At 32.8% G+C, this 18,716-nt stretch overlaps 1 protein-coding gene across 1 annotated transcript; it reads left to right on the top strand.

The window, feature by feature from the left end:
* The first annotated feature begins 5,597 nt into the window (after positions 1 to 5,597).
* LOC112940871 (protein RGF1 INDUCIBLE TRANSCRIPTION FACTOR 1-like) lies at positions 5,598 to 12,647 on the top strand. The gene is made up of 4 exons (XM_069294262.1): positions 5,598 to 5,732; positions 10,817 to 11,083; positions 11,432 to 11,584; positions 12,570 to 12,647. The coding sequence occupies exons 1-4, from the start codon at positions 5,598 to 5,600 to the stop codon at positions 12,645 to 12,647; spliced, it is 633 nt and encodes a 210-aa protein (XP_069150363.1).
* The last annotated feature ends 6,069 nt before the right edge of the window (positions 12,648 to 18,716 follow it).

The raw sequence follows: 18,716 nt of genomic DNA, 5'->3' as shown, positions 1-18,716 counted from the left end.
TATAACGACGGTTATTTGTGGCGGTTATTTGTTTCATTTTTGGAGGGTTGTAAGCCTCTGTTGTTTGTTCAAATATATTTCATACCTGTATTTAGTGGGGTGTTGAACCTCCACTAATTATTTTGAAAAACATGTATATTGCAGGGTTGTAACATCCGTAATTTAATGACAAATAATATAATCAATTCATTTTTTATATAATTACATTACAAGTAATATAAAGGAAAAATGAACAAGTACCCCCCAGACTATGAGCGAAATTCCAGAGAAACATCTTAACTAAACTAAGGTCCTATTACCCCCCCCCCCCCCCCTCTAAACTTATTCTTTTTATAATCTCTGCACCTTTTGTCTTATGTGTAAAACTCCGTGACTCCACGCAATTGAGGTGCGTGGGAGATATTTGGATGCCACATAAGCCAAAAAGGAGATGTGAGTTATCCGAACTCATGCTCGTTCCCAATTCGGTGCTCAATACTACTCCCAAAATATATTGGCTTTTATGTTTTTCAAACACACTTCTTCTATGATTGAGACTAATGATCAAACCTTAGCTTAAAGACTATCTTTCAAAATCTCAATTTCCATGCTTGCTTCATTTTAGAAAGTTATAACTCTTTTCTTCAATATTAGACCAAAGGCTCTTTGGAAATCTAAATTTTCGTTTTGGTTTAAATGTGAAAACATTTCTTTTAAACCTCTTTGGGAATGCATTATCCCCATATATTTCTTTGAAGAACGGACTTCAACTTTAGTCTTTACTGAACTCAACTCTTACGTCTTAAAAGAAAGTTAAAACATTGTCAAAGACTCTTGAAAACTTTAAAGAACTTTGCTTTTATTTCTTCATAACTTCTAGACTTGGCTCTTAACTTCTTTGACTTTGATCTTAACTTTCCTTGAATTAGATTATGTATTCAAAGTTCATGATCTCATCTTTATGGATGATGTCATGATTTTTATATGTACCTTAGAGTGTTGAAATCAATTTAGAAACATAGGTACATTACTTAGGAATTAGTATGAAAAGGTGGGGAAAGAATGAGGAGAACTTTTTGTGGCTGGTGATTGCATAGATAGAGGAGGTTTTCCCCTTCGCCAGTACCAGATATGGCTCCTCTAGGTGAAGCAACCGATGAAGTGACCCTCTTGACCACACATAAAGAAACCTCTTTGACCATCACGACATTTACCTGGGTGGCTTATACCACACTTAGCACATGTAGGAGCCCAACTATCTCTCTATGCCACACTTTCTTGAGACTGTGCTGGTCTAGCTCTGAAGTTCTGCGAATTTTGGTCAGTATACTCACCTTTATATCTCGGTGCAAGTACACTAGAAGATGATGGATCAGGTCCCTTTTGATCCTATTGGAATGATGACATGTTGGGATTACTCTTCTGCTGCCTAGATTCATTTCGTGTGTTGGCCCTCTTGTTCTTGAAATCCTCTCTACCCCTAAGATTCTCTTCCTCTACCTGCTGCACATATACCATTAACCTCGAAATATCCATGTCCCCAATAAGCTTTGTTGCCAGGACCTCTTTGCTTGATAGACGACCTAACCCAGCAACAAACAAACCAATTCTGCTCCTCATGTCTTTAACCATCTCCGGAGCATAATAGGATACTTGGGTGAACTTCAACCTATCTTCATGAATCCTGCTTAAGTGTGAGGAATTTTCGTACCTTAGCCTCTTTCAGGTCCTCAATAAAAGCTCAACTCGCAAGTGGTGAATCTTCATCCCTACCTTCTTTCAACCGATCAAACCAAGTCCTAGAAATACCCTTCAGTTCATATGCAACTAGCTCAAGTCTCTCGGTGTCAACAAAATGCATCACCTCGAACATCTTTTTCAGTTCCTCAGTGAAGTTTTCTAGATAGTCAGTAATGCTTGAATCGGTAAAACTTGGGGGATTCATACTCAAAAACTCACGAATCCTCGAAGTGTTAGCCCCTTCTTGTCGAGCTCCTCTTTGTTGAACAACTTGGTTAGTCATACCTTGGCTCAGCATCCTAATTTTCTCTCTGAACTCAATATTAATAACTTCTCTTTGTGATTGCACTTTGGGTGCATTTGGTAATTCCTGTTCCTCAACATTCCTCCTAGTTTGATGAACTCTGACTTCTCTTCATAGATGCATGATTCTCTGAACGTATATGCATGAATTAGAAGGAAACTTTTTAGAGATCAAACTCTAATGCATGAAAGGAATATGAAAGAAGTGAAGAAACTCTTAAATGTTGCAGCCTCTTAACTATAGATGTGACGCGCTTACACTGATAACTTGGGCTCTCTGACATGGCTTCATAGACTCCCTATGAATCTTGAACTCTATGCTCTGATACCAAGTTTGTCGAGCCCCGATCCTACACCCTGAGCATGGCCGACACTTGAAGACCATTGATCGCCTCGAGCGTACCCTTGGTATGTCTTACTTACTCAGCGGAAGACTTAAACACAAGAGATAACTCAAGAAATAACTTAAAAGTAATACATAGCCAAAGTGACAACTCAAGTCTAAATTGTTTGCAAGTGAAATGAAAAAATTAAAGAAGCTAACAATATATGTCTATGAAACATCTAAAATAAAGAGGGATGTTGGGATAGGACCCCCAATCATCCTAACAACTAAAAACTAAAAACAATAACTTGAATGATAAATATGTCCTCCAGAATGAAATGAGGCTCACCAATTGAATCTAAGTTGCTCGCTGGATCAAAGTATGCCAAATGATGATCCTTGTTACTTGCGTCTACATTATGATACGATGTAGGCCACTTTGCATTAGAACATTGAATATATAAGTATGCGAGTTGGAATGCTAAAACAACTTAAGCTTTAAGATAGTAAAAAGGAACACTCATGAATAACATATCTCAATCTAACTCATTTAATTATATAGCAGTTCAAAACAGGTTCAATATAAAGAAAATGAAAACAATTTAAAATATGATTTCAACTCATAATCATACTATCATTAATACATACCATGTTTCCTCTCAAAGTCTACTTGTGCAATGCATGAATGAAGTCTCATACCATCATTCATAGTAAGAAGAACCCCTTGAGGAATCATGCAATTATTACAATGGAAGTTTATCTAACCGACAACCATCACTTAGATCTACAATGATGATACAACACTTTACCTCAACCAACCAAGAACCATCATATACCTTGCTACTAGTATAGGAAGCTAACTGACTAAGTGGATCCACTAGCTTAACTTACGTGATCATCTAAAAAGTGTAATAGTTAATACCCATGATGTATTCATGGTTTTCATAGAGACTTGAGTTAATATGAACTTTCATACCTACATCGGTGCTCAATACTAATCCCAAAATGTACTTTAGCTCATGCTTGTAAAAGCAATGTCTTTCTTTAGTTTGATATAATTACTCAATGCTCAGCCTAAAGGCTCCTTTGGAATAGGTGTTCCCTTTTCTTGCTCAAATGTGAAAAACATTTATAACTTTTTTGGGAATACTTAGTTCCTTAATAACATTTTGAGAAGTGAACACAAAACCTTTACTCTTTGCTTAACTTGAAACTTGAGTCTTGTATAAACTTTTAGGGAACTACTTAGTCCCTTATATTTCTTTGAAGGAAGAACTTCAACTTTTTAATCTTTACTTAACTTGAAACTTGAGTCTTAAAATGAAGTTAAAACGTTTATTAAAACTCTTGAAACTTTAAAAAACTTTGTTATGACTTACTTCTTAAAATCTAGATTTAACTCTTAACTTCTATGACTTTAATCTTAACTTTCCTTGAATATGATTATGGATTCAAGGTTCATTATCTCATGTTTATGGATGATTTAATGATATTAAGATGTATCTTAGAGTGTTTGAAATAAACTAAGAAACATGGGTACATCACTTAGGAACTAGTATGAAAGAGTGGGGAATGAATGGGGTGGACTTGGCGTCCTTAGCGCACTGGTAGCGTGGGGGGCCAGGACCTAAACTTCAGAGGCAAAGTTGGGGCACTCAAGCTGGCGCGGAGCCCCAAGTCCCTACAGACAAGTGTTTTGACTTTTCTCCTCTATTTTTCATCTCTAAACCCTCTAAACTTCCATGGTTCACCCAATAGATTTGACTCAAAACAATAACCCTGAAACACGAATCAAATAAACACTAGGCATACAATAACTCAACCAATAAGAATTCAACAATGTTCTTCAAGAGTTTCACTTTTTATCATCCAACCAAATCAAAATCGCTGAATTTAAAAAAGTTGGTGTTGGGTGAACTAACCCAAGATGAAAAGATCTCACTACCTTGATAGGAATCACCCCTGATGAATTTCACTCGCAAACTTTCGCGTTCTTGGCGAATTCTTGACTTTTCTCCCTTTCCTTCTCCTTTTCTCTCTTTTCCAAGCCCTTAACATAAATTTTAATTTTCTAATCTGATCTAAAACATGATTTTACCCCAAATAAACCCCTATTGCGGAATAGGAAATTAATTGGTGAAAAAACTAGTTAGCCCTTTCTTAAATCCGGATTGTGATTTTCCTTACTTCAACAGCCCAACATACGATGGTCATATCTCCCTCATACGATATTGAAAATGCTCAAACTCGGCGGCGTTGGAAGATCTCTCTAAGGTATTTTCAAGCTTATCAAGAAATTCCTCTAACTCACCCTTAGCTAGAATTTACGGTCGTTTGAAATGACCAAAACTCACTTTCTTAACTTAGGCAATTTTTCGGATTTTTCCTTTTCTTTCCAAAAATGAATATTTTTAGTTTCTTAATTTATTCCTAACTATTTAAAAGTCTGAGATGTTACAACCCTCCTAGACTAGGAGCGAAATTCTAGAGAAACACCTTAACTAAACTAAGGTCCTATTACACTCTCGAAATTATTTTTTTATAATTGTGTGAACCTTTTGTCTTACATGGAACACTTCAAGACACCATATAATTAAGGCGCGTAGGAGATATTTGGATGTTAGGTAAGATAAAAAGAGACGTGAGTCATTTGAACTCTTGCTCGTTCCCAATTCGGTGCTCAATACTACTCGTAAAATATACTTGGTCCTATGTTTTTAAAACATACTTCTTCTGTGATTTGAGATTAGTGCTCAAAACTTAGCTCAAAGACTATCTTGGAAATCTCAATTCTGCTTGCTTGCTTGATTTTAGATAGCTATAACTCTTTTCTTAAAAACTATCCCCGAGGCTCTTTGGATATCTCAGTTTCCATTCTTGTTTAAATGTGAAAACGTTTCTTTTAAACCTCTTTGGGAATACACAGTCCCCATATACTTCTTTGAAGAAAGTACTTCAACTTTACTCTTTACTGAACTCAACTCTTAAGTCTTAAAACAAAGTCAAATCTTTCTAAAGACTCTTGAAAAATTTTAAGGACTTTGCTTTGACTTTCTTCTTAACTTCTCGACTTGACTCTTATTTTCTTTGACTTTGAACTTAACTTTCATTCAAATTGATTATGGATTCAAGGTTCATGATCTCATATATATGGATGATGTCATTATATTTAGATTTACTTTATAGTATTGGAATCAATTAAGAAACATAGGTACACACTTAGGAACTAGTACGAAAAGGTGGGGAATGAATGGGGAGAATTGACGTCGTTGGTGCTCGAGAGACACGAGGCGCCAAACCTCAAAGTTCAAAGAACTTTTTGTGGCGCTCTTGCTGGAGCAACGCGTCAGAGGCCAAAGTTCAGAAGAACTTTTGTGGAGCTCTGGCAGGCCATCCCTTTCCCAGAAAAACCTCCAACTTTTCTCCTTCGTTTTTAATCAATAAACCCTCTAAACTTCCATGGTTATTTCCCCAAACACTTAGTATCATTAATATTATCAATATACACTAGATTCAACCCGAAATTATACTAGGAAACATGAATCAATCCATCAAGAAACTTCAACTAAATAACCCACGAGAATTCAAATGAATTACACCAAAAACTCAAAAGATTTCTTTTTTTCAAAACAAACATTATTTCACTGAATTGAAGCATGATTGGAGAGTCGGTGAACTAACTCAACACTGTGTGATCTCATATACCTTATAGGGATTACCCCCGACGAATTCCACTCGCAAAACTTGAACATCCTTGGTGATTTCTTGATTCCTCTCCTCTTTTCTCTTCTTTTCTCTCTTCTCCAAGCTCTAGCATAGGTTCTATCTTTCTAAACTGAACAAAGGTTTTGTTTTATCCAAATTAATTCCTAAAAATGAATAATTTAATTAGGTAAGGAAAAACAACTTTTGCCTTCCCAAATCAGGATTGGGCTTTTCTTAATCCAACAACCCAGCTTCTGAAAGGCATAACTCACTCATCCGAACTCTAAGCGCGCAAACTCGACGGAGTTGGAAAGTTTATTCTAAGGTCTTTCCAACGATATCTGGAACTACCCCTAAATCATCCTAAGTTGAGAGTTATGGTCATTTGAATTTGAACAAAAACTCACTTTTTAACTTGAAATTTTCATATTTTCTTCTTTCCAAAAATAAAGTGGATTTTAAAATATTTTCTAGTTCTTTCTAGTTGCGAGATGTTACATAAATATAGAGTTCAATGTAAATTTTGAATTAAAAATATGAATATGAGATTGATGGTTTATAAAGACACCCATACAGAGGTAGAGTAGACGATGGTTTGGACTTTGTGATTCCTTAAAATTTAAATTTTCTATTGTTCTTTTTTTTTCAATTCATTATTTCATACAATTAGTAAATCTTGTTCTAAATTCTGTATAATTTTTTTTTGTTATCAATAAAAAAAAGTTGAAATCTCATTAACCCTTTGAGGTTTTATTCATAATTTATGTCCTCTTACAATGTACAAAGTTCAAGAATCTCAAATACTAATACAAAGTTACAGTACAATATGAAAAAGAATATTAGTTTGACCCGTTAAATCTGACTAACCCCTTAAGAGGCAAGGGTTAAATAAACTAGTATTTTATCCCAGAACCCCAACCCCTAAATCATACCTAAATGTAACTCAGTCTGTCCAAGAATCGAGACCGTTAAGGTTGACCTTTAATGGACAAAGTTGGACCCAACCAGCTCAATAGTTAGGTTGAGCTAAAATTATTAACTTTTGTTTGATTAATCATCCAAAGCCTACTAATTCAGATTTGCCTAAGCTTATTAGGAATGATTAAAAAAATCTCTCTCAAAAAGTGAGTAAAAGAGTGCATAACCTTCTACCAAATGATACGTGAACAAAAAATTTAGAGTAATGAAAAGTTCATTTATATATTGGGATAAGTCAGCCATAGCTATCTTATTCACAATATCGTTGAATCATCAACTAACTTGACATGTAAAGAGAAAATCAAATTGATTAGGGCCAAAGCTATCTTATTCACAATTAATAATTTCCCTTGATTTCAGATTTACTAAATTTGATTAGCTCATACATGGTAAAATCATAAATGTGTACAAACCCCTTACTTGGAGAAACTTTGACTTCACATATAGGATTGTTTGATTAAAAAAATAAAATGGACTAGAATAGACAAGGAAAAAGTTTATAGAGTTACAAAACATTTCTATGTTCACACTATTTGGCAAGCAAAATGAAATGACAATAATGTCCATTACATACATGTAATTCGACCTAAAAAACTCTAGGTTCTATCGAAATCTTCCTTGGATCCATCGCCTCTCATCTTAAGGGTAAAACTGGAATAAATGTCCCAAATTTCCTCATCAAACATATCTCCATTATATTTTCTCTTTGAAATATAACAGACAGTTAGAAAACTGGGGGCCCGTTTGACCTTATGTTCTTCTAAACAAGATTTTATTTGACTTTGACCTTATGTTCTTCTAAACAAAATTTTATTTGACTAAAAAATTTGTCTACATTACTTCAATGTTGTCCCGCCAACTAAGTACACTTGAAAGGAAAAATAGATTAGCTATTAAATCCTACTAGTAGTTTTATATGTCTTCTTCAAATACCATTTTCTGAAAATTGATACACTCTAGAGAGGAGAAAATTGGAAGAAACAAAATGAATAGCTCTAATTCATCCCCTTTTGAGACAATTGAACAGGTACGCATATATGTGTATCTTTACTAATTTTCAATTGTTATTTTTTGTTAGTTTTAATAATCTAGAGTTAGATATCTTATAATTGGATTTTAATTCATTCAAGGTTGATTGTTTTTTGCTATATTTTTTTGTGTGAGATATAATTCCTAACATTTTGTTTATGCATTTGCATTTCAAAATTGAAATGGAAAATTATATTTTTCTTTTGTTTGTTGTTATAATTTCATGAGGCTATATGTTTGATATCATCTTAATTGATTTCTATAAAAGATAGCATTTTTTTCAAGAAATTGAATTTTGATCTACTATGTGAAGTTGGGTTATGACTGAATTTGGATCTAAATTGTATATATTAGGAAGTTTTCCAAACTAATTTTATGAGAGAATTTTGGTTAGTATATCAATAGATTTAATGAGTCAAGAATTTCAACATTAGAGGGTAAAATTAGAGTTATCTAGCAGTTTATACAAATTTCAATCATTAAATTTACTCTTGATTTTATATTTCAAAGTTTTTTCTTCATAACTCTTTCATGTTAGATATGTATAGATGTCTTGCAAAATAAAAAGATTTTTTTTGACGATTTTATACCACATGTCTAATAGTTGTTTATTAATAAAATTAAATTAAAAGATTCTTAGTAAGGAAGATGATAAGAAGAGGGAAGACTAGAAGAAGGGGACTAGACCTTACTTACATATCCTAATAAGGTAACAAATCTCATCCAATTATTAGCAAATATGAATAAAATAAGAGTTAGAATGCACTAGGTATACTGTGATTACACATTTGTTTATTACACATTATGATGATATGTTTAAATAGTTCAAAATTATAAAAGACAAAAAGAAAATTAAGTCACCAACCTCAAATTTTTAGGCAAGTATTAATGTCTAAAAGAATATAATATCTCATTTTCTTGCCATGTTATAAGGGAAGCGGGATTGGTCGTGTGCTTTAACGACTTGTTTGTATCGTAAATTAAACGTGTAGCGATTTTGTAATTTTAACTATAACCTACTTTGACATCGCGTACATATTTGTTTTCTCTCAAGCTATCTAGAATATGTCAAACTTTCAATGGTTTTGTATTCTAGTTGTTCATTCTACTTCTTTTCACATTAGAAAGGGAGCATTTTAACGACATAGAAATGATCATTTTACCCTAAATCATCCCATAAAGCCCTATTCTTTATGTCTTTTGTTCAGTTCTTTTTTTCTACTTAGTTCATGGACTTGATATGAGATTTTCTCTCTCAAGGCAGGCTTTGGAGACACTAGTTATACTTCAACAACACTCCTAACCATGTCAAGCCAACTTCCTATTTGCTACAAACCAAACTTCCTAGTATGTTAGAGTCGTATCTTTTTTTGCTTCAAACTCTTTTTTCAACCTATAAATATATCATCATCGTCTTGACAAATCAATATTAAAAGATGAAGTAAATTAAAATTTTGATTCACATGTAAAATCTAGACTATTACATGTATAGTGGGATGAAAGCAAAAATAATAGTTCTATGTCAGTTATGGAAGGTACCCGACTCATAATTGATGAATTTGTAGGCTTGATTTCTATTGAATGCATGTCAATAGGAGCCTTCAATAAGCCAATTAAAGTATACTTTGTAGGAGATCTATTGCATGTGGTCTAGGGTATTCCTCTATCTTAATATTTTGAGTTGGGAAGAATTTACTTGGAATGAAGAAATTCTAAATTTTATTTCTTAATATTTTGATTGGCGAATTTATTAGCCCTATTTGTAAAATACCCTTATTCCTATTAGGGTCGTGAGGCAAAAAAAACTTGATGAACCTTCAAATTCTCAGATATCAAATTAAAGCTGATAAAAGTTAGCTGAAGTCTCATAATCATATCTTTATTTAATGCTTCCATATGCTTGACTAAATAAAAAGAATCAAGCTTACCAATCGTAAAAGAATCATTCGTTTATTATTGGTGTGCATCATCAAGGGTGTAATCATATGGATGAAATTTCTTCATTCTTAATAATATCTTATTTGAACCTTCTAAATGGTGAAAGCTTGTTAAGAAACATTTTCCCCTCAATGGAATCTATGTGATTCGAGTTTAAATTAATGTGCTCCAAATGTACCAGATGTATCTATAAAAAGAAGAACTGCCACAAAGGCTCATAGTAGATGATGTAATTTCTCTCTGCGATGGAAAGATAAGGGATGAGGTTTATACAAATTCCATGAGTACTAGGATTATTTGGTGTGCAAGATAAGATGAAATATCTCAAGCTTAAGTTTGAGATTAGATTAATATGTACTTTGTTGACGATGTAAAGAAGTGAAGTCTTAGTTTCGAGATTATATTAATATGCAACATAAGATAAAACCTCGCGGAAAGGTCAAGAAAATCTTAAAATTCATTTCTCATTATACATAAAGAAATAAAGTCTTAGTTTCTCTTAAAGTTTAAACTCTAAACAAGCCTTAGTAGAATTTTAAACCTTTATGGATCATTAGCTTGATAAGTGTTTTTTTCCTCATAACTCTTTTGATATACGTATATTTGATGACAATGTTGTTTCAAGTAAATTTATTGTTCAAATAATGAGAAAGACTATTTTAAGAGATAATTAGCTTGATAAATATTTTTTATTTTTTTGTACTATGTATATTTCATGATAATATTACTTCATGTAAGATCACTTATTTTGGAAAGTGCGATATTTGTAGTGAGATATCAGATCAATTGAAAATACCATAACCTATTTAATATTTGCAGGGAGAAGTGGAACCTAGTAGGAATATGCCAATATGGCTAGGGCCACTTTTGAAGAAGACATTCTTTGGTGCATGTTTGGTGCATGATGAACTTGAAAAGAATGAACTGAGCAAGTATTGTATCACATGTGATTCAGATTTATGCAAGCATTGCATCTCTACCAACAAACACAATGATCATGACCAGCTAAAGATTTATCCACATGTTTACAAAGAAGTTGTTCTTCTCGAGCAGATGGAGAAACATATTGATTGTAAACAGATTCAGGTAAATTTAAATTTATATAGACAGTTACAATTAGAAATAAAAGTAAGCGTTTTACTAGTTGTATCCTTGAGCCATCTCTGTTTGGACCCACTAGTTAAGTCTACCCATTGGTGTGAAGTTGAACTTGAACAAAATGACTAAAGTTTAATTATTTTCGGTTAGAACTTGAGATACATAGGTTGATTTTTTTGTGGTTTCCTGAAGTTCTTGTACATATCAATGAAATTCAGCTATTTTTGTTTGAAAATCATGCAAAAAAATCTGAAACTTAATTATTGTTTTTTAAAAAATATATATAATTAGCGTCTATATGTTAGTGATGTAATATGTATAATTTTCTGTATGTAGCCATACAAATGCAACAAGAAATTGGTAATTTCTTTGAATCCTCTGCCACATTGTGGATCTGGCTTTTTAATTGCTGGAGATCCTACTTGTCTCACTTGCAAAAGAAGATTGCATGACCCTGAACAATTTCAGTTCTGTTCCATTGCTTGCAAGGTGCATATCACTCCCTCCATCTCAAATTAAGTTGTTTCATGATGATTTTTATTTTATTTTTTTAGTAATTTTTAATAGTGAATTCTGGAAATTATGCTTGATCGAAAACAGTCTCTCTACTTCCACGAGGTAGTGGTAATGCTTGAGTACATTCTACAATCCCCAGACCTCATTTGTCAGATTTCATTGGATATGTTGTTATTGTTGTTGTATAATCCTAAATAGAACGTTGAAATTGAAAAAATGTACTCCCTCTTCCACAATTTATGTGATATTGTTTGAATTGACATGAATTTTAAAAAAAGAAAGAAAAACTTGAAATTTTTGGTCCAAAATCTCTCATTAAAGGTAAAATGAGTATTTTTAAGCCAAATTATAAGTAAATATCAAATTGTATCATTATTTTTTAAACCAACAAAGGAAGTACTGAATGTTATGAATCAACCCCAGTCCGACATGGAATTTCACGTCACCGAATCAATAATTGGGTCAAGAAGAAATAATTAGATCAAAAGACCTTCGCAAAGGTTGAATTGAGATTCATGCCCAAATAGTAACTAGTCTAAAAGGTAGAGAAGTTGGAAAGATATATTAGGCTCATTGTTGTGTGAAAGTTTAGTTCTCCTCATATCCCTTCTGAACTGTCCCTATTTTCTCATTTCCCTTATCCCTCAAATCAATGTCTAGTCTTACTTTCGATATTTCTATATATTTGTTTGGGGTTTTTTACTATGATATTTGATACGTTTATTTTTTAGAATTGTAATTGTACTTTAGTCTTATTAGTATATTTGAGAAGCGGTTATTGTTGTATTGAATTTGAGTTCTTTACACCAAATATAGGGGAAACACCCTTTTTTGAGAGATTTTAAAAAAGTAAGATACATGACTTAAATTAAGACAAGTAGAGTATTATTATACATTTACATTGTCATTACACATAATATTTTTTTGTGAATAACATATGTTATGATGGAATTTGTAGGTGGAAGCTAAATGGGGAAAGATTGTTGAGACGAAGCGGAAGCGCAAGAGAAAGGGAATCCTCACAGAGCTCCTTTAAAATAAACATGCTTTGTTTTAATTTGATCATTTTGAAGTACTTTGCTTGAAGAATTATAGACGGTGTATTTTCATATTGCTACTTAAAAACATATGTTCTTTCAACTATTTTTACTTTTAATTAAGACTTTTGGAACCTAATTCTCTTTCATGCGTTGTTATTGTGTTAAAAGTATGTGCGGATGCATGATCTCTCTTTTAAAGTGCTTCTTATTTTTAAATAAGATAGTATTCTTACACGGGCTCATGAAAAATCAAGTATTCATTAAAGTTTTCGGTCTAATCGCTTCATGGTGTTAGAATAGTCCATCCTCATGCCCTACATCTCAATTTAGTCAGAACAAGAAAAATCAAGTCTCCAGTCATTGCATATATAAAATATTAATTAATCGTTTCATCAATTGAAGATTATGAATGCCCAAGAGGAAAGATTTGAGTGATAATTAGTTGCTAGAATACATTAATAAGTGACGATAATTTTTTTAAAATGTGTAATATAGAGTAGCCCTATGCAACTATGGAAAACATAGTACTTTATAATATAATGAGACAATTAGTTAAGACTTTAAAGTAATGAGAATATGTTACAAAAAATGAAATCCTTGTTTTTATGAAAGTTATTTGAATGAAAATCATGAACAATTATTTTTATGAAACCCATCAAAGGCAAAAGTTTTCGCATTTCAAGAATTAGATAATATTGATTCTCTTATTATTTAATTGCTCTAAATTTATGAACATTGAATAGCACTTAAATAACTATTTCGAGATATATTGTTCCAAATATTAGTATTTATTTCCTAAAAGTTCAAAAGTACATAACAGTTAACAAAACACTATTTACTTTAACAAGAACAAAAGTCCTCAATGTTCCAGATGCAAGCTATCCCCACACATGATTTATGGTTTACATGTAGCAAAAATCTCTTTCTTAGAAATCGCAAGCCTTGTTTAAGCAAAAAGATGACATCTATTTTCCAACCAACGATACTTGCGACATGGATACACTTAAGCAGGGGCAGACCCACACTATATGGAGGGGGTGCACGTGCACCTAGTTACTTCCTAAAAATTGATATGTATATATGTATATTTATTTTCAAAAAAATGATAGAAATTAAGATATAGTTAACAGTGCACCCATAAAAAGCATAAAAGTGCCCTTTTGCAATTGGTAGAAGGTAGAGATATCACCCTCTAGACCAGGGTTTGAATTCTACTTATGCCTGTTTTTATTTTAAATTTAGTTTAGACCTCATATTTGAGCTATGTTTATATTGGTGCACCCGAAGTCTTCAAATCTTGGGTTTGCCTTTGCCCCAAGTTGTTAGGCATTTGTAAAATGCCATCAGAAGGTCCATATCTTTTGACACTTTTGTGCCTTCTTGCATATAGTCTCATCTACAACAATAAAAATTGTAAAATTGATCCTTCCATTTGAAGTTCTGCTTCGAAAACGATTGATAAAGTCACTCACTCGATTATACTGAAGGCTTTGCTATCGATGAATCAAGATATGATGCCGGTCTATTAGACCAAAAATGCTGTTAGTGGATATGTCAAAATGCCTACTTGAGCATGCCCAAAGTTGGAAGGCATAAATGTAAAATGGGGTCATGTTAAAAGACACATATATATTATGTCAATACTGAATTTAAGAAAAAGATTATTGATTTCGTTTGAACCCCTCTTTAGTATTGTAGCTATGTCCATGTACGGATTCGAGTCTTGTTTCACCTAATATCAATTATTTTTTTAATATATTTGGCTAATAAAAGAGAATCAGACTTGCACCTACTTGACATACAGAAAAAAAGCATTAGATCTGCACATTAATAACTCATTTCTTTGTGTGTATCTTTTGAATTATTGAAGAGAGGTAAGGTGAGTCCACCAATGCCAAGAGTTGAAAATCAACATATCCATTCCTTCACATGCATCACCTTGTTGTGTAGAATCCAAACATATTTAAACCTAAACCCCAGATCCAAACAAACCAAAAATCCAAATGAAGATTAAATAACCCAAAAATTACAAGGATATAATAGGTTTATTGCACAACCCAAAACTAGTTCAAATTTAGTTAAAACATGTTATAATTATGGGTTACTAAATGCAGTATATACATATGATGGCGAAGAGATAAGTGGAATACCAGAATTATACAAAGCATTCGTCACATACAAAAGTGTTACCAAAGGAAATCTATTTTATATTGAGTTTTATACAACACCAGCTGAGATATTATATGAAGAAATCAAATCACCAATTCAAGTTATAAAGATAGGTTTGACCAGAGATATGATAATACCAGAAGAGATAGAAAAACAGGCTGAAATACCGAAGATAGAGATACCAAACTTTTATGCAAATAAAAGGATAATTGGTATAGCAACAATTATACAAGAACTAGCTAACAATTATTTAAACGGCAATGCTATTTGGAGTTATTATGCAAGAGACCAAGTTATGATATATTCAAACTCCAAGGAATTAAGAAGAACATGTATGGAAGAAGTCCAGCGATGGATTTTATCGTTATTAAAACAAGAAGAACAACCTACAACAAGAGCATTAAAAAAGGAATTTATTTCAGAGGAGTTATTAGTCAGATATTGTAAGCTTATTGGAAACAAATATCCAGATCACAGATATTCCAAATGTAACAGAGAAGATAATATTATACCAGATGTTGATTTGGAGTAAAAATGAAAGAAATAAGCATAAGATTCTTTAGAGATAAGATTTACTTTTCATTAGCCAATGTATAGCAACTATTTGTAAAGTTTTTATTTTTAAAGTAGTAAAGTAAATAGTGTGTGTCGGCCAACAATAAAAAGAAGGGGCCATTATGTAAAGTAGTAATAGTATGTATTTTGTTTTTAGTGTAGGCCAAATATAATTAGGCCATGTGTAAAGTAAGTGTCGGCCACTTATATTGGCCAGATATGTAAGTTTGATAGTATAAATAGAGGGATTTCCCTCATAATGAAATCAATCTTCTTTCCTCTCTACTACATCTCTCTAATATCGCTTCCACCCCTACATTGGTATCAGAGCTAGTTCACAAAAAAAAATGGAAAATTCAGAGATGACAAATCTACAAGAACAGGTATATTCGTTTATGTTCATGAGTAGCTAAATGTATTTATTCCTGATAATCTCTTGTTGATTATGATTGTTTATCATGTCTTAATAATATTATAATAGCCATCTTTAGAAAGTTTGCTACAGAAATATTTTGCGAATAAGTATGCCCAGACTATGTCATCCTAAGGTTGAAACCAAAAGGCAAGAAGGCCGTTTAGGGGAGTAAACAAAGTTGAGGCGTTGTTAGGGTAACTGATCAAAGAAGAAAACTGTAGCATTGACCAGACGAGATTTTTTTTTATTTATGTAATTTTTTACATAATTTTTTAATATTTTTATATGTTCTTTATTTTTGTTGTCGAAATAGTATTCAACATCTTTTTTGAGTTTTTTATGTAATGGTTTTAAATGTTCTGCTAATTTTGGTATGTATTCTCTTACTTGATTTACTAATCCTAGAAAGGATTGTAATTTCTTTTTTGTATCTATATTTTCATCAAGGGTGATTATTTTTTGTACTATATGAGTTTGCATTTTTATTCCATTTTTGTCTATTTGTATTCCTAGAAATTCTATCTGTGATTTCATAATTTCTGCTTTCTTTTTACTTAAGCTTATAGCTGAGTGTTTAATTATATGTATAAATTTTTCTAACAACCTTATATGTTCATCTTGTGTTTTAGAATATAGTAATATATCATCTATATATACAATACAATTTTCTAACTGGTTAAAATAATTATCCATAAAATGTTGATATCTACATGGTGCATTTTTATATCCAATCGGTAAAACATTCCATTCATAGAAACCTTGCGGTACTGTGAATGTTGTTAGCTGTTTAGATTCTTCTTCTAGTTTTAGATATTAAAATGCTGATTTACAGTCAAATTTACTAAATAGTTATATCATTGTATTTGTCTTATTTTTAGTATTTTATTTGGTATTGGGTAATTGTATGTTTTAGCTTTAGCATTTAGATTACGATAATCTATGACCATTCTACTTTTACCTCTTTTTTGTTCACTATGTTTTATAACTATAAATGTTGGCTTGTATGTTTACTATTACTTTCTTGTATGTAATTATTTTCTAATAGTTCATCTATACGTATTTTGAATTCTTTTAAATCATCAAAGTTATATTTTAATGGTTTCTGTGTTATTATACTATTTTCATCTATTAATTCAGTTTTTACTTTTGTCTTATGTTTTTCCCATCCTTGTAATGGATCTTCGTTATATAGTTGTTTTAGTTGTTCATTTATTATTTTAAATTTATCTATTGTAATTATAATAATTTCTAATTGTGATATTTGTTTCTTATTTATATTTTCCATTTCTTGGTTTATTTTTTCACTTCCTTTTATCCATTCCATAGGTTTTCGTTGTTTATTATTTACTCTTTTTCCTCCTCTCTTGTTTCCGCATGGTGTAGTAAACCACCAGTGTGTTTTTGTGATTATATGTGGGTAGAATTTATCTATGTAACGACCTGTTTAGTCGTTTTGAGCAGTAGAGTTTATTCTGGTAATAGCTGTCTGGATCGACGGATCCCACGACGGACCGTCACGGGTACGACGGAGCGTCGAGGGGGTCTCGTTCCAAAACACTTAGACTCTGGAAATTTGGGTACTGATATCGACTCTCTGAACTTCGTGACGATATGGCAGGACGGACCGTCGTAGGCACGACGGACCATCACAGAGTCTTTAATGAATTCGACTCTCTGAACTTTGTGATAGAAACAGCAGGACAGACCGTCGCAGGCACGACGGACCGTCACAGGCTGCGTAACCCTGACTGGGTCGTATTTCTGTTAAAAGTTTTAAAGGGGTGTTTTGGACTATTCCTGCTTATGATTATAAAGTTAGTCGTTTAATGTTAATAATTTAATTACTTGGGGGTTAAAGGTGATAACCTTGAAATAAATAGTGGGTTACTTTTACCATCTTTTATACTTAATTATATGATAATTAGGGTAAAAGAAAAGAGTTTGAATAAGGAAAATAGAAAGAACAGAAAGAAGAAGGGGAGGACGAACGATCGAGAGAAGAGAGAACAAAAAAGAAAGCAAAGGCATTGGGAAGTAGTTTGTTGATCACGATTCTTCGGTGGAGGTAGGTTATGGTTTATGCTATTTCATAGTAAACTCTTAATAGCGAATGATATGTATTGGGTAGTATTGTAAAGTCTTCTATATGCTTAATTGTATGCTTGCATGATGTGATTATGTAATTGTAATGGGTTGGAAAGATGAGGTTGTGAAGCTTAAAACTAAAACCCTCTCTGTTAATGATGATGCCTTGGTATAAAAGAAGGCTTGATGAACTAAAAGAATGAGGTTAATGGATCGGGTGCCACGTTCTGACACCAGGATAGTAGTAGTGGATCGGGTGTCACGTTCCGACACCATGATAGTAGTAGTGGATCGGGTGTCACGTTCCGACACCAGGATAGTAGTAGTGGATCGGGTGTCACGTTCCGACACCAGGATAGTAGTAGTGGATTGGGTGTCACGTTCCGACACCAGGATAGTAGAGGATCGGAGTGTCACGCTCCGACACCAGGATAGTAGTAGAGGATCGGAGTGTCACGTTCCGACACCAGGATAGTAAAAAGAATGAATCTTGAATTATGTTAATATACTTAAATTTAAAGAACCTATTTCCCAAACAAGTATGGTGTGGAGGCGTGAGTCCTCATAGATGTGCTTGGGATGTGGCCAATGGTTATGGTACTTGTTGTTGTTATCTGTTGAGTATGGTAGTCGATTTTATGATATTATCTGATATATATTGCTTTCTATTTTGAGTTGGCCGATGTTACCTACTCAGTACTTGTGTCTTGTACTGACCCCTACTTGTATTTGTTTTCTTGTTATTTGTGGAGTGCAGCAAACGTGCCAACAACTTCTACTCGTCCGCAACTCTAGCCAGTCTTCAGCATATCAGATTTCAGGGCGAGCTATTTTTCCTAGC

This window comes from Solanum lycopersicum, chromosome 2, assembly GCF_036512215.1.
Source record: "Solanum lycopersicum chromosome 2, SLM_r2.1".
In the NCBI taxonomy this organism is placed as follows: domain Eukaryota; kingdom Viridiplantae; phylum Streptophyta; class Magnoliopsida; order Solanales; family Solanaceae; genus Solanum; species Solanum lycopersicum.
This window is presented reverse-complemented; position numbering and strand designations above follow the sequence as displayed.

Excerpts from the sequence above, each read along its gene's own strand:
- LOC112940871 (XM_069294262.1), top strand. The coding sequence starts at position 5,598 with ATGGGGAGAATTGACGTCGTTGGTGCTCGAGAGACACGAGGCGCCAAA. Across the intron at positions 5,733-10,816 it reads AGAACTTTTGTGGAGCTCTG|GGAGAAGTGGAACCTAGTAG; the intron begins GCAGGCCATCCC and ends TAATATTTGCAG. Across the intron at positions 11,585-12,569 it reads TCTGTTCCATTGCTTGCAAG|GTGGAAGCTAAATGGGGAAA; the intron begins GTGCATATCACT and ends TGGAATTTGTAG.